Raw genomic sequence first — 16452 nt, 5'->3', positions numbered from 1 at the left:
TGTCCCTGTTAATGGGGTATCCCCGTTTATGTGTCTCCGTTTTTAGGTGTCCCCGTTTTATGGGCATCCTGGTTTATGGTAATTCCCATTTACGATGTCTGCGTTTACGGGTACCCTCTCTTAACGGGGTGTCCCTGTTAAAGGGGTGTCCCCGTTAATGGGGTACCCCCGTTAATGGCGTCCACATCGTTTTTGGGGTGTCCCCGATAATGGGGTGTCCCTGTTTTCGGGGTGTCCCCGTTTATAGGGTGTCCCCATTAATGGGGTTCCTGTTAATAGGGTATCCCTGTTAATGGGGTGTCTCTGTTAACAGGGTGTCCCTGTGTTTGGGGTATCCCAATTAATAGGGTGTCCCCGTTAATAGAGTGTCCCCGTTAATGGGGTGTTCCTCCGGTTAATGGGGTGTCCCAAATAATAAGGTGTCCCTGTTAATGGGGTGTCCTGATTAATAGGGTGTCCCTGTTAATGGTGTCCCTGTTAATAGGGTATCCCCGTTTCTGGGGTGTCCCCCCGGCAGTTTGGGGTGCCATGGGGCGCTCCTCCAAGGACAAACGGGACATTTATTACCGGCTGGCCAAGGAGGGCGGCTGGAGAGCCCGCAGTGCCTTCAAACTGCTGCAGCTGGAGCAGCGCTTCCAGCTCCTGAGGGGTACGGAGGAGTGGGGGACATTGGGGGAATGGGGGGAACTGGGAGGGACTGGGGGGATTGGGGGAAATGGGGGGATTGGGGGAATGGCAGGAGTGGGGGAGATTGGGGAATGGGGGGAACTGGGAGGGACTGGGGGGATTGGGGGAATGGGGGGAGATTGGGGGAATGGGGGGACTGGGAGGAACTGGGGGGATTGGGGGACATGGGGAATGGGGGAACTGAGGGGAAAGGGGGGGAATCAGGGGGAGTGGGGGGACTGGGGGAATGGGATGGAATGGGGGGACTGAGGGGAATAGGGGGGAATGGGAGAACTGGAGGAGTGGGGGGGACTGGGAGGGACTGGGGGAATGGGAGGAATGAGGGGAACTGGGGGGGACTGGGAGGGAGTGGAGGTGAATGGGGGGAATTGGGGGTGGGAAAATGGGGGCCTGGGGAAATGGGGGGATTGGGGGTGAATGGGGGGATTGGGAGGGACTGGGGGAATGGGGGAGTGGGGGGAACTGGTGTGACTGGGATCACTGGTCTAACTGGTCTAACTGGTTTAACTAACTGGTGTAACTGGTCTAACTGGTGTAACTGGTGTAACTGGCCTCCCAGGAGTCCAGCGGGCCGTGGATCTTTGTGCTGCCCCCGGGAGCTGGAGCCAGGTGCTGAGTCGGCACCTCAGGTGGGACTGGGAGCACTGGGAGCACTGGGAGGCACTGGGGGGCACTGGGAGCACTGGGGGGCACTGGGAGCACTGGAGTTACTGGGCATACTTGGAGCACTGGGGGCACTGGGGGGCACTGGGGGCACTGGGGGTACTTGGAGCACTGGGAGCACTGGGGGGCACTGGGAGCACTGGGGGGCACTGGGAGCACTGGAGTTACTGGGCGTACTTGGAGCACTGGGAGCACTGGGGGGCACTGGGGGTACTTGGGGCACTAGGGGGCACTGGGGTTACTGGGGGTACTCGGAGCACTGGGGGCACTGGGAGCACTGAGAGCCCCAAACTGGGGCTCTGGGGGTGCTGGTTTTGGGGTCCTAGGCTGGGAATGGGAGCACTGGGAGCCCCAGCTGGGGGCACTGGGAATCCTCCTTTGGGGTCTGGCACTGCCAACTGGGTGAACTGGGAGGACTGGGAGGACTGGGAATCCCGGTTTGGGACTGGGGGGCTCAGGGAGGTTTGGCTGGGGGTCCTGAGGGTCTGGGGGGGCACTGGGGGATACTGGGAGGGTCCCAGGGGTACCCAGCCCCCCCTGCCCCCCCAGGGGCTCCGAGGGCTCCCCAGCCCAGGTGGTGGCCGTGGATCTCCAGGCCATGGCGCCGCTCCCAGGGGTGCTGCAGATCCAGGGGGACATCACCAAGGTGGGGACACCCCCCCAAAACCCCCCTCTGAGCCCCCCCCAAACGTCCTGATCCCCCCCAAACCCCCTGAGCTCCCCCAAAACCCCCTCTGAGCCCCCCGACCCCATTCCTCCTCCCAGACCCCAATTAATCCTCCAGACCCCATTTACCCCCTCTAGACCCCATTACCCCCCACCCAAACCCCATTTCCCCCTGTGCCCCCTGTGCCCCCCAGAGCCCATTCCTGACCCCATTCCTGACCCCGTTTCTGACCCCGTTCCTGCCCCCGTTCCTGCCCCCATTCCTGACCCCATTTCTGGCCCCATTCCTGACCCCATTCCCCCCAGGCCCCCAGACCCCAATAACCCCCCCAGACCCCATTAACCCCATTCCTGACCCCATTAACCCCATTCCTGCCCCCATTCCTGACCCCATTCCTGACCCCATTCCTGACCCCGTTCCTGCCCCCATTCCTGCCCCCATTCCTGACCCCATTCCCCCCGTGCCCCCCAGGCCCCCAGACCCCAATAACCCCCCCAGACCCCATTAACCCCATTCCTGACCCCATTAACCCCATTCCTGACCCCATTCCTGACCCCGTTCCTGCCCCCATTCCTGACCCCATTCCTGCCCCCATTCCTGCCCCTGTTCCTGACCCCATTTCCCCTGTGCCCCCCATTTACCGCTCCCTGATCCCGTTTCGCCCCCAGACCCCATTCCTGAGCCTCTGACCCCATTCCTGACCCCATTTCCCCCCCATGCCCCCCAGGCCCCCAGTGTTGCCGTGGTGACCTGGTTCGGGAGGTCCGGCACGGTGACCCAAGGCCCAGGGTCACTCGCTCCAATGCTACACACACCAATGTGGTGGACAGCAAATGGCGTTTATTGAGGGGTCTCAGGGGCATTTATGGACTAAGGGGTTTCTCTACGTCAGAAAGGGGTTTGGCTGCACTTTCTAGGGTTAGGATGGAGTGGAAAGTTACTGGCATCTATAGGTTAGGGGGGCTACATGTTTGGCTACATTCCAAGGGTGATCCTTATCTCTGGGCAGAGGAGCAGAAGGAGCCCTGTAATTTCCCGTCACAGCCCGAAATCTTCCGAACGCCTGTCCCTTACCTACCACACTTCCCCCCCCTCTTTCACAGGTGAAGCACTGAAATGAGGTAGGAGGTTGAGATCTGACTAGGGAAAAGGGGCTTGGGAAACCTGAGTAAGTTTCTGCCAGGCAAGTCTCTGGTGACTGGCAGCGTTCCCTGTTGGATTCACAGGAATTGTGGCTGTCCCATGAACAGGATGCTAGCCCGTTCTAGGCGGGCCTGAACGAATGAGACTAGCTTGTTCAGCAGGCATGGCCCGAAGGTAATAGCTAAAAGCAGCATTGCCAATGGACCTATTAGGGTAGAAATTAGGGTGGTTAGCCATGGTGATTGGTTGAACCAGGACTCGAACCAGCCCTGTTCAGCTTCTCTATCTGCTTTCCTTAGGTTTAGCCGATTTCTCAGTTCGGCCATGGAGTCTCTGACGACTCCGGTGTGGTCTGCATAAAAGCAGCATTCCTTTTTCAAGGCAGCACACAGGCCTCCTTGCTGCATGAGTAAGAGGTCCAGTCTTCTCCTGTTTTGGAGGATAACCTCTGAGAGTGAGGAAAGGGATTTTTCCAGGGAAGAGATGGATTTCTCGATCCTTTGCAAGTCCTCGTCGACTGTCATCTGCAGTTGTGCCAGTCCCTGATGTTGTGTTGCCAGGGCCGAGATGCCTGTGGCAGCGCCGGTAGCTCTTAAACCGAGGAGCATTGCGATGGTGATGCCTGTTATCACCTCTCGTTTGTAGAGCCGGCTGGGTTCCTCGAACAAGCGGTACACCTCTTCTTCCTGGCGATACAGGACTCTGGGGACAATTAGAACTTGGACACAAAAGTCAGTAGAATGGTCAAATTTGTCAAGGAGTACACACGGGCTTACCCCGGATCTGTGACAGACCCACATTCCCGATGCAGCTGGGATCACCCACTGGAACTTCCCTCCCTTAAGTTTGACGAATTCCTTGCAGACGTTGCCCATCTGCTTTGCCAAGGTTGCATTGCCAAAGCATTTGCCCTGGCCCGTAACCTGACTTAGGGTGATACCTCTCCGGGGGGCGTCCCATCTGCATTGGTGTGGATTGTTTGACTTAGAGAAGATGAATGGGAGATCGAAGGCAACACCTTCGTAAAAAGGGGGTTGTGCATCATAGCATAACCAGCATGATTCTGTCAAGTTCGGGTTGGATTGGTTTAACGATAAGAAGGTAGCATTTAACACGCTTAAGAATGGGCTGGAGAGGGTTGGTTTGGTTAAGAGATCGGATGGGGAGGCTAGTTTCGACCTCTGTGTTTCGTGGCTAGAACTACCGTTAGCTGCGATCTCTTCCCTGGGTCTACTTACTACTAGAACCGGGTTGGGTCCGGCTGATTGGGATACTGAAGCTGGGAGTCTGATAATTTGTATGTTTGCCCAGATGCTGCGGTTAGGGAGATGAGCATACGCTGTCCACACTTTACCTGTGGCCCAGGCATCATGGGTGGGCTGCAGGATTGTCATTATATAACCTGTGCAAGTGTGCTGTTTCAAGCCTCCGGGCATAAGCACATACCCATCTCCGTCATATTTTGGTTCGATACAGCCGTGTGGAGTGTACTTAATTTGCAGGAACTTATCCGGCTGTTGAGGCGTCCATCTATTGCTTATCACAATAGTTTCACACCCCCAATGTCCACAATATCCATGCCCTGGGTAATTACAATAACTTTTTCCTGGGTTGGAAGCAGGGCACCAGTACATCCCAAATACTGTTGTTTCCTGAAATCTGGGGTGCCCTGTATGCATGGGAAAAATGTCTTTTAACCTGAACTCGAAAGATGGGGTGTCGGCTGTAACAATTTCTTTGATGACCCCCTCACCTGAGAGATGGCGTAGAACCCACCTGAATGGCTGGTGAGGGTAATGTTTTGTGTCTGCTTGTCCTCCGCCTACTAACCCTAGAAACAAGATTACACAGAGATACCGTTGCTGCTTTAACTTTGATGGCGCGAGCTTCTCAGGTGATGTCGGGTTCCTCGATGGCCTCTCTCTCTTTCCCGGTAGTGGGGCATTTGAGTTTCGGGGACGTCCAATGATCCAGTCCTGCAAACAAAGTCTCACAATTCTCATGAGTTTCTCTATGAAGGTCTGGCTTGATAGATTTTAGTGGACACCATTTAATGTCCCCGTCCTTTTTAACGGCCGCATATCCCCGCCCCGTGAGCACCAATCTCCAACCCTGTTCCCACTCCCCTAGTTCATTTTTGATCACCACCCGTGGGCCTTCCTCTAGCGCCCGAGTGGCCCAGTGTCTGAGCAGGACTGTTTGTTTCGTCCCCCCTAGGGAATTGATTTAACGCTAGCAGCGCAGTTGCCAGCATGCGCGCCTGGTCACCCGGGGGAATGGCACTGGTGAAGCCTTCTGCCTTTGCTAGCACTTCCAGCTTAGTTTTCAGAGTCTGGTTTGCTCTCTCGACGATGGCTTGCCCGGTGCTGTTGTATGGGATGCCATGCACCAAGGCGATGTTCCATTTCGAGGCGAATGCTTGGACTACCTTTGAGATGAAGTTTGGGCCGTTATCTGTTTTGATCTGTTTTGGAACTCCAAGCCATGCCATGGCCGTTAGCCAATGTTGGATGGTCTCTTTGGAATCAGTCTTGAGATGCTGTGTGGCCACAATCATGCCGCTGTACGTATCTACGGTAACCGCGAGCCACGCTCGGGGTTTCAACAGCTGGCATTGTGTAAAGTCTGTTTGCCATATTTCTGAGGCTTTGAGGCCTCGGGGGTTGACGCCACTCGACCACAGTGGCGACTTCTGGCAGTGGGGGCACGTAGTGACGATGTGCTTTGCATCCATGGTAGAAATCCCGCACCTTTTTGCAAGCGCTTTAGCTCCGATTCGTGCAACTGATGAGCTTCTTTCAGTGTCCATACGCCCTTTGCGGCAGCGTCAACCTTGTCGTTGCCTGTTTGGTAGAATCCTTTGACCGGGTCGTGGCTGTTGACGTGGATGACTGATATGGTGCCTTTCCGTGAATAGAGCGCTTCCTCCATTGGAAGCGTAGGTTGGGCCGCTGGCTGTTTGGGAAGACGATGGAGAAGGCGAAACGCTCCTTGTCGTCTTCGTTCAGGGGAATAGAAAAGAAGCAGTCTTTGATGTCGAGCACTGCACAGGGTTGTCCTTTCGGTATCACAGAGTTCATGGGCAGCGAAGTTTGCACAGGGCCCATAGGCTGGATTCTCTTGTTCACTTCCCGCAAGTCGTGCAGGAGTCGAAAGCCTTCACCAGACCGCTTAGGTATTACGAAGATCGGAGTGTTCCATGGACTCGTGGAGGGTTCTATATGATTCTTGTGTAATTCACGGCTAACTAACTCAATGAGGGCAGTCATTCGAGGCGTTGACAAGGGCCACTGTTCGACCCACACTGGGTCAGCTGATTTCCAAGTCAGCTTGATGGGCAATGGCGGGTACGTGACAGTGGCCCTTAGAATAAATTTGTCACCCTAACATCCAGCAGGGCTAGGGCATCCCTCCCTAGCAAGGGTGGGCAGTCCGACATCACATATGCAGTGAGGGTGATAGTTCTTCCCGGTCCTCTCTCGGTGCAGAGGGTTATTGCCACTGGTTGGGTGCTCTTGTGGGCTCGGGACAGCCCTCCAACTCCGCCCACCATGGGGGCTACTTCTACCTTCCATGGTCGAGGCCAATGTATGTCTGGGATGACGGTGACATCTGACCCTGTGTCCATCCAAAAGGGAAGGCAGATGGCCGAGTCGTCGGAGATGTTGTGGAGACGACACACTGCCCACACGATCAGTGGGTGTTTCCCCACCTTCGCGGCGAAGGCCACCCATGGGTCCCGTTCCCATGCTTTCATGGCCAAAGCCACCCAGGGGCCTTGGCCCCAGGGAGCTGTTCTTGGTATTCCTGAGGTGCAGATGGGTTCGGTTGAGCCATTGGCTGGGCGACAAAGTTGGTCATTCCCTGAGGGGGTGGTGGTGGTGGGCATGAGAGCCCTGTGCCCCATTGGGGGTTGCTGTAGCTGGGCCGCTGCATGTTCCAGGTGGGAGGAGGCTGGATACGGCCCGGCTGCCCCCTCCCTCTCCCGTTTCCCTGATGCCTGGATCTGCATTCCTTAGCTAAATGCCCTTTCTTTCCACATGCCCAGCATGGTCCCCTAGGTCTCCCCTGGCGTGGTGGAGCAGCTGCTGGTGGGCGCCCTGACTGGGGGCAGTTTGTTGCCACATGCCCAGCCTGGCCACACTTAAAGCATGCCATGACACTCGTTATTGCAGCGTAAACTGCTGCCTGAATGGGAGCTAGGTGTTCTTCCTTTGCAACGTGTCTGATCATGGCAGCTAGATTAGACCCTTGCGGCAGTGATCTTAAAATGTCCTTGGTGGCTGAGTTGCATTGCTGGCGTAGGCACTCTGCCAGCACAGGACCCTTTGCCTCTGAGGGTAATGTTGAGGAGTCCAAGGCAGCCTGTAAACGATCCACAAACTGAGTGAAGCTTTCACTCTCACTCTGCTTTATTGTGGACCAAGGCGACGGTTTGGCTATTACTTTGGAAGCAACACGGATGGCTTCTCGGGCAGCACGGGTTGTTGTCATAACCTCATGTGCCCGCAAGCCCTCAGCCTGTGCCTGCGGGGTGATCATTGTAGGGTCTGTGCCCATTAGCCTCTGTATGCTGGAGCCGTGCAGTGGATGGTCTGCCCCTGTTACCAGGGCCAGCTGCTTAATACAGTTATCCTCCCATTCCTGCTTAAAAACGATCATCCCTGCCCCATCAAAAATCATTCTGCAAGTCTGCTTAATATCAAAAGGTAACATGTCATCCCCTCCAAAAACGCTGTCAATGAGTGTGGAAACCATGGCAGAATTAATTCCTCTATCTGCAATTGCTTTAATAATTGCCTGCACGTCTTTCGGGTTTACCGGGGAATAGGTCCTTTGATTCCCGCCGGCTCCCCCCACCCGAACCGGGAACACCAGTTTCGCCGACGGAGTCCATTCAGCACACGCTATTTTTATTTCCGCCAGTCTGTAAGCGGAGTTCGATCTTTCTCCGATATCCCCTTCACCCATGCAGGGGTGCTGTGGCTAGTGACCTTGTATGCCGCTGCTCTCCTTCTGTTAAAACCCGAATCCGAGTCGGAACTCCCCGTTCCCCTCTGGAGCTCGGAGCTCGAGTCCGAGTCGGAGCCGGAAGTCGACTGCCCGGACGTTTCCGGGCTGCTCTGCCTTTTTCTCGGGCTCCGACCCCGCCCCTTCTTGCGGGGGTCGGGCCGTTCCCTCCCCCTGGGGTCCCCCCGCCTCCTGCTGGGGGAGGTCCTTGCCCTATAAGGACCTAAAGTGAACTGAGCGCTCTGATTGGCCTTACGCTCCTCCGCGGGGGCCGCCCCGTCCCCCCGCTCGCCCGCGCATGCGTTGTTAAGCAGGCTGACTGCATTTCCGCCCCCCGTGTTCTCCTTTCCGCCCTGAACACGCGGTTCGGCGCCATTTTCAAACGCATACGGAGGGGGTGCGCTTTTATCCACCCCTTCGGGGTCCGGCAATTTCGCCGCCTCCCGCGCTTCCTCCGTTAACCCCCGCTAAAACGCCCGCGCGCGTTCCCCCCCTCTGATGGTGAAGCTCGGGGGAATCCAGCGTTCGCAGTTCCGCGGTGCCGATCTGATCGAAGCCCTCTGCGGTCTGCGTTGCCGCGCCCACCCCCAACTGCGGCGTGGCTAATAACCAAGCCTGCGCGGCTTTCCAGGTCTCTTGCTCTTCTCTAGCTTTCTGCAGAGCCTGCACGACTCTGCCCCATGACTTTAGAGCTTTCCCTGAGCCTGAGGACATCGTTTCCTCAGCTAAAACCTTTGTACAAGTATCCCATATCTCCGGATGGAGAATATCCACCGCGCTGTCTATCGCCCCCCAGCTTAATAAGTCTCGGTATAGCAAGACATAAATCTTTTAGCTTACAATCAATCCCCCATTGAGCATGCATCTGAGTTACGACCTTCGCTATGGCTTCCATGGTCCACGCTGCTCCGGGGGCGTCCCCCCGCTGCACTAGGCCTGCTGTGCAGCCGCCGCTCCCCTGTCCAGGCGAAATCCCGAACTCCGGGCGCTGCGATTGTCCCAGGTTTCGGCACCAGATGTCGCCGTTATGGCGTGGGGACCTGGTTCGGGAGGTCCGGCACGGTGACCCAAGGCCCAGGGTCACTCGGTCCAATGCTACACACACCAATGTGGTGGACAGCAAATGGCGTTTATTGAGGGGTCTCAGGGGCATTTATGGACTAAGGGGTTTCTCTACGTCAGAAAGGGGTTTGGCTGCACTTTCTAGGGTTAGGATGGAGTGGAAAGTTACTGGCATGCATAGGTTAGGGGGGCTACATGTCTGGCTACATTCCAAGGGTGATCCTTATCTCTGGGCAGAGGGGCAGAAGGATTCCTGTAATTTCCCGAACGCCTGTCCCTTACCTACCACACCCCAGATCCTATTAATCCCCCTGCCCCCATTCCCCCTGTGCCCCCCAGACCCCATTAACCCCCCCCAGACCCCATTAACCCCTTCCTGCCCCCGTTCCCCCCATGTCCCCCAGACCCTATTGACCCCCCCAGACCCCATTCCTGACGCTGTTCCTGACCCCCTTCCTGCCCCCATTCCTGACCCCCTTCCTGCCCCCATTTCCCCCGTGCCCCCAAACACAATTAACCCTTTCCTGCCCCCACTCCCCCAGACCCCAATAACCCCCCCAGACCCCATTATCCCCTTCCTGCCCCTATTCCTGACCCTGTTCCTGACCCCATTTCCCCTGTGCCCCCCATTTACCCCTCCCTGATCCCAGTTTGCCCCCAGACCCCATTCCTGACCCCATTCCTGACCCCATTCCTGAGCCCCTGCCCCCATTTCTGGCCCCATTTCTGCCCCCATTTCCCCCCCATGCCCCCCAGGCCCCCAGATCCTATTACTCCTCCTGCCCCCATTCCCCCCGTGCCCCCCAGACCCCAATAACCCCCCCCAGACCCCATTAACCCCTTCCTGCCCCCATTCCCCCGTGCCCCCCAGACCCCAATAACCCCCCAGACCCCATTAACCCCTTCCTGCCCCCATTCCCCCCGTGCCCCCCAGACCCCATTAACCCCTTCCTGCCCCAATTCCCCCCGTGCTCCCCAGACCCTAATAACCCCCTAGATCCCATTAACCCCTCCTGCCCCCATTCCCTCATGCCCCCCAGACCCTGTTAACCCCCCAGACCCCATTCCTGACCCTGTTCCTGACCCCCTTCCTGTCCCCATTCCCCCCGTGCTCCCCAGACCCCAATAATCCCTCCCAGACCCTATTAACCCCTTCCTGCCCCATTTCCACATGCCCCCAAACACAATTAACCCTTTCCTGCCCCCATTCCCCCCAGACCCCATTAACCCCTTCCTGCCCCCATTCCCCCCCTGCCCCCCAGACCCCATTAACCCCTTCCTGCCCCCACTGCTGCCCCCAGGCCTCCACGGCTCAGGAGATCCGGCGCCACTTCGAGGGGCACCCGGCTGACCTGGTGGTCTGTGATGGGGCCCCTGACGGTGAGTTTGGGGGGGCTGGGCCTGAGGGCACACCTGAACCCCCAAAAAACCCTAAAAAACCCCCCAAAAAAACCCCCTGACCCCCAAACTGCCCCCACAGTAACGGGGCTGCACGACCTCGACGAGTACATCCAGGCCCAGCTGCTGCTGGCAGTAAGTGTGGGGGTTCAGCCCCCCAAAATCCCCCCTCCAAAACCTCCTGGGGACCCCCCCAGAGCCCCCCCAAACCCCCCCAAATCCCCTTTTGGGCTCTCCCCTCCTCCAGGCACTGAACATCACCACCCACGTCCTGAAGAAAGGCGGCACCTTTGTGGCCAAGGTGAGGAGTCCCTGAGGGGATCCCCTCAAAATGAGGGGGGGTCTGGAGCCCCCCCATCCCCAAAAAGGGGGCGCTGACCCCGCTGCCCCCCCAGATTTTCCGGGGCAAGGACGTGACCCTGCTCTACTCCCAACTGCGCCTCTTCTTCCCCGACGTCACCTGCGCCAAGCCCCGCAGCAGCCGCAACTCCAGCATCGGTGGGAGCCCCCCCAAACCCCCGGGGACCCCCCCTGAGTGTGGGGAGACCCCCCCTGAGTTTGGGGGACCCCCCCTGAGTGTGGGGGACCCCCCCTGACCCCCTGTTTTGGCAGAGGCCTTCGTGGTGTGCCGTGGGTACAGCCCCCCCGAGGGCTTCGTGCCCAGCATGGAGAATCCCCTGCTGGAGCCCGAGGCGGGTGAGCGGCACCGGGGGCATTCTGGGGGTCCCTGATGGGATTTTGGGGGTCCCTGATGGGATTTGGGGGTGGCTGGGGGTCACTGGGAGGTGCCTGGGGACATTCTGAGGGGTCCTGGAGGGGATTTTGGGGGTTCCTGATGGGATTTTGGGGTGTCTGGGAGTGATATTGGGAGGTGTCTGGGGACATTCTGAGGGGTCCTGGGGGGGATCTGGGGGTTCCTGATGGGATTTTGGGGGTCCCTGATGGGATTTTGGGGTGTCTGGGGGTCACTGGGAGGTGTCTGGGGACATTCTGAGGGGTCCTGGGGAGGGATTTGGGGGGCACTGGGGGGGATTTTGGAGTGTCTGGGGGTCATTGGGAGGTCTATGGGGACATTCTGAGGGGTCCCTGGGGGGACCTGAGGGTCTCTGCTGGGATTTTGGGGTGTCCGGGGGTCACTGGGAGATGCCTGGGAACATTCTGAGGGGTCCTGGAGGGGATTTGGGGGTCCCTGATGGGATTTTGGGGGTCCTTGGCAGGATTTTGGGGTGGCTGGGGGGCGTTGGGAGGTGTCTGGGGACATTCTGAGGAGTCCCTGGAGAGATATTGGGGCTTCCTGGCAGGATTTTGGGGTGTCTGGGGACATTCTGAGGGGTCCTGGAGGAGATTTGGGGGTTCCCTCTGGGATTTTGGGGGTCCCTGATGGGATTTTGGGGTGTCTGTGGGTCACTGGGAGGTGTCTGGGGACATTCTGAAGGGTCCTGGAGGAGTTTTGGGGGTCCCTGATGGGATTTTGGGGGTCCCTGGCAGGATCTTGGGGTGTCTGGGGGTCACTGGGAGTGTCTGGGGACATTCTGAGGGGTCCTGGGAGGGATTTGGGGGTCCCTGATGGGATTTTGGGGGTCCCTGCTGGGATTTTGGGGTGTCTGGGGGTGCTTGTGAGGTCTCTTGGGATATTTTGGGGCTCCCTGAGGGGATTTTGGGGTCTCTGAGGGCCATTGGGGGATCCCTGTTGGATTGTCAGGGGCAATTGGGGCCCCTGAGGATTTGGGGTGCCCCAATGTTATTATGGGTGCCCCCAATGGGATTTGGGGCGCCCCCAATGGGATTTGGGGTGCCCAATGTTACTTGGGATACCCAATGGGATTTGGGGTGCCTCCAATGGTATTTGGGGTGCCTCCAATGGTATTTGGGGTGCCCAGTGGGATTTGGGGCACCCCCAATGGGATTTGGGGTACCCCCAATGGGATTTGGGGTACCCAGTGGTATTTGTGGTGCCCCCAATGGTATTTGGGATGCCCAATGGTATTTGGGGTGCCCCAATGGTATTTGGGGTGTCCCCAGTGGTATTTGGGGTGCTCCAATGGTATTTGGGATACCCAATGATATTAGGGGTGCCCCCAATGTTCTTTGGGGTGCCAAGTGGGATTTGGGGTGCCCAATGTTATTTGGGATACCCAATGGTATTGGGGGTGCCCAGTGGTATTTGGGATACCCAATGGGATTTGGGGCGTCCCCAATGGGATTTGGGATACCCAATGATATTAGGGGTGCCCCCAGTGGGATTTGGGGTGCTCCAATGGTATTTGGGATATCCAGTGGTATTTGGGGTGCCCCCAATGGGATTTGGGGCGCCCAATGGGATTTGGGGTGCCCCCAATGGTATTTGGGGTACCCAATGTTCTCTGGGGTGCCCCCCATGTTCTCTGGGGTGCCCCCCATGGTATTTGATGTACCCAATGTTCTCTGGGGTGCCCCCGATGTTCTTTCGGGTGCCTCCCATGTTCTCTGGGGTGTCCCCAATGTTCTCTGGGGTGCCCCCAATGTTCTTTGGGGTGCCCAGTGGGATTTGGGGTGCCCCCAATGGTATTTGGGCTGCCCAATGTTATTATGGGTGCCCATGATATTTGGGGTGCCCCCAATGGTATTTGGGATACTCAATGGGATTTGGGGTGCTCCAATGGGATTTGGGGTGCCCTAATGTTCTCTGGGGTGCCCCAAATGGTATTTGGGGTGCCCCCATGTTCCCTGGGGTGCCCCCAATGTTCTTTGTGGTGCCCCAATGTTCCCTGGGGTGCCCCAATGTTCTCTGGGGTGCCCCAATGTTCTTTGGGGTGCCCCCAATGTTCTTTGGGGTGCCCAATGATCTCTGGGGTGCCCCCAGTGTTCTCTGGGGTGCCCCCATGTTCTTTGGGGTGCCCCAATGTTCTCTGGGGTGCGCCCATGGTATTTGGGATACCCAATGGTATTTGGGGTGCCCCCAATGTTCTCTGGGGTGCCCCAATGTTCTCTGGGGTACCCAATGTTCCCTGGGGTGCCCCCATGTTCTTTGGGGTGCCCCAATGTTCTCTGGGGTGCGCCCATGGTATTTGGGATACCCAATGGTATTTGGGGTGCCCCCAATGTTCTCTGGGGTGCCCCCAATGATATTTGGGGTGCCCCCAATGTTCTCTGGGCTCCCAGGGCTGGCCCTGTCCGGTCTCTCGGGCCCCTCCAGGGTCATCGTTCCCTTCGTGGCCTGCGGGGACCTGAGCGCCTTCGACCCCGACCGCACCTACCCCCTGCAGGTAGGGACTGGGAATGGCACTGGGACTGACTGGGGAAACTGGGGGGACTGGGATTGATTGGGGGAACTGGGGAAACTGGGACTGACTGGGGAAACTGGGGAAACTGGGAATGGGGAAACTGGGACTGGGAAACCGGGACTGGGAAACCGGGACTGGGCAAACTGGGGAAACTGGGAATGGGACTGGGAAACTGGGATGGGAAACTGGGACTGGGGAACTGGGAGGGGAAACTGGGACTGGGATGGGAATGGGAAACTGGGATGGGCAAACTGGGAATGGGAATGGGACTGGGGAAACTGGGACTGGGAAACTGGGACTGACTGGGGAAACTGGGGAAACTGGGAATGGGGAACTGGGACTGACTGGGGAAACTGGGACTGACTGGGGGGACTGGGGGGACTGGGAATGGGACTGGGAATGGGACTGGGAATGGGAAACTGGGGGAACTGGGACTGGGGAACTGGGGGGACTGGGACTGACTGGGGAACTGGGAATGGGATGGGAAACTGGGACTGGGGAACTGGGACTGACTGGGGAAACTGGGAATGGGATGGGAAACGGGGATGGGAAACGGGGATGGGAAACTGGGGAAACTGGGAATGGGAAACTGGGACTGGGAATGGGAAACTGGGGGGACTGGGAGGGGAAACTGGGCAAACTGGGACTGGGGAACTGGGACTGACTGGGGAAACTGGGAATGGGAAACTGGGAATGGGAAACTGGGAATGGGACTGGGAAACTGGGAATGGGAAACTGGGAATGGGCAAACTGGGATGGGAAACTGGGAATGGGACTGATTGGGGGAACTGGGGAAACTGGGAAGGGAAACTGGGAGGGGAAACTGGGACTGGGACTGGGAATGGGAAGCTGGGACTGGGAGTGGGACTGGGGAAACTGGGAATGGGAAACTGGGACTGGGACTGGGAGTGGGAAACTGGGAATGGGAAACTGGGACTGGGATGGGAAACTGGGACTGGGGGAATGGGACTGGGACTGGGACTGGGGGGACTGGGAGAGGGACTGGGATGGACTGGGATGGACTGGGGGGAACTGGGAAGGACTGGGGGCACTGGGGACACTCAGGGGACTGGGAGGAACTGGGGAGGGACTGGGAGGGACTGGGGCAGCTCCTGGAGCCACTGGGAGGGACTGGGCTGTATTGGGAGGCACTGGGAGGTGCAGGGCCATACTGGGGGCCATACTGGTCCATACTGGAAGGTTCCATCCCACGCTCTCCCCCCCAGCTGGAGCCCTCCCGGCCGTACCATTACACGCCCCCCCCCCGCCCCCCCCATCGCGCCCCCCTACGCCCGGGCCTGCAGCCTGCGCCGGGGGGGGAGCCCGGGAACGGGGACAGGGACGGGGACAGCCCCGGGGAGACACCCAGAGCACCGGGACCGGAGGGGCGGGCAAGGAACCACGAGGGAGACGGGCGGGCAAGGAGCCCTGAGTGAGATGGGTGTGCAAGGAACCCCGAGTGAGGGGGACAGAGCCTGGTGTGAGATGGGTGTGCAAGGAGCCCCCCAGAAGGAACAGGAAGGAGCCTCTTGTGAGGGGATGAGTGTGCAAGGAGCCCTGTGTGAGATGGGTGTGCAAGGAACCCTGTATGAGGGGGAGGGACCCTCATGTGAGAGGGGCGTGCAAGGATCCGTGTGTGGGATGGGTGTGCAAGGAGCCCCTCAGGAGGGGATGGGTGTGCAAGGAGCCCCGTGCAAGGGGGAAGGAGCCCCGTGTGAGGAGCTGCGCCAGCTCCGTCTTTTGGACTGAAACGTGGGTGTGCAGGGCTCCTATGGGTGTGCAAAGGCTCCCGTGAGTGTGCAGGGCTCCCATGGGTGTGCAAGGCTCCCGTGGGTGTGCAGGGCTCCCATGGGTGTGCAAGGCTCCCGTGGGTGTGCAGGGCTCCCATGGGTGTGCAAGGGCTCCCATGAGTGTGCAGGGCTCCCATGGGTGTGCAAGGGCTCCCATGAGTGTGCAGGGCTCCCATGGGTGTGCAAGGGCTCCCGTGAGTGTGCAGGGCTCCCATGGGTGTGCAGGGCTCCCGTGGGTGTGCAGGGCTCCCATGGGTGTGCAAGGCCCCCCAGGAGCCTCCCCTTGCACGCGCGTGTGACCCCCCCCCAATAAACCCCCCCTGCTCCAGTCCCGGGGCTGCGGCGCCTTTATTGCAATGGAGGGGGGCTGGGGCATTGGGGGGCACGCCAGGTTTGGGGGGACCCCAGGTTTGGGGGTGACCCTCAGGGGTTCGGGGTGAACTCGAGCATTGGGGGCACCCCAAATCTGGGGGGCTGGGGGGATTTGGGGGACCCCAGGTTTGGGGGAACCCTTTGGGGGCCCCTTGGGGTCTGTGAGAGGTCCTGGGAGGGCTTGGGGGGATCCTGGGGGATTGGGGCACCCCTGGGTTTTGGGGGTCCTGGGGGGGTTTGGGGGGGATGTTGGGGGGGATCCCCCTGGGTTTTGGGGGTGCTGGGGGATTTTGGGGGACCCCGGGTTTGGGGGGGATGTTGGGGGTGGTTTGGGGTAGGATTTGGGGGGAACCCCCTGGGTTTTGGGGGTCCTGGGGGGATTTGGGGCAACCCCAAT

The 16452-nt window shown here is 58.8% G+C and overlaps 1 protein-coding gene across 1 annotated transcript; it reads left to right on the top strand.

Moving 5' to 3' along the window:
• Nucleotides 1-484: 484 nt before the first annotated feature.
• FTSJ1 (FtsJ RNA 2'-O-methyltransferase 1) lies at nucleotides 485-16011 on the top strand. Its single transcript, XM_071420532.1, is given in 12 exon segments — nucleotides 485-649; nucleotides 1247-1316; nucleotides 1900-1996; nucleotides 10534-10612; nucleotides 10713-10765; nucleotides 10878-10931; nucleotides 11026-11128; nucleotides 11243-11326; nucleotides 13772-13875; nucleotides 15120-15161; nucleotides 15163-15670; nucleotides 15805-16011. Coding segments are annotated over 11 exon segments (1287 nt in total). The 5' UTR covers nucleotides 485-528; the 3' UTR covers nucleotides 15643-15670; nucleotides 15805-16011.
• Nucleotides 16012-16452: the final 441 nt, after the last annotated feature.

Source organism: Agelaius tricolor, unplaced genomic scaffold (assembly GCF_023055355.1).
Source record: "Agelaius tricolor isolate 1412-34295 unplaced genomic scaffold, bAgeTri1.0.p SCAF_148, whole genome shotgun sequence".
Lineage (NCBI taxonomy): Eukaryota > Metazoa > Chordata > Aves > Passeriformes > Icteridae > Agelaius > Agelaius tricolor.
Note: the sequence above shows the minus strand (reverse complement) of the source record. Positions and strands in the feature narration are given on the sequence as shown.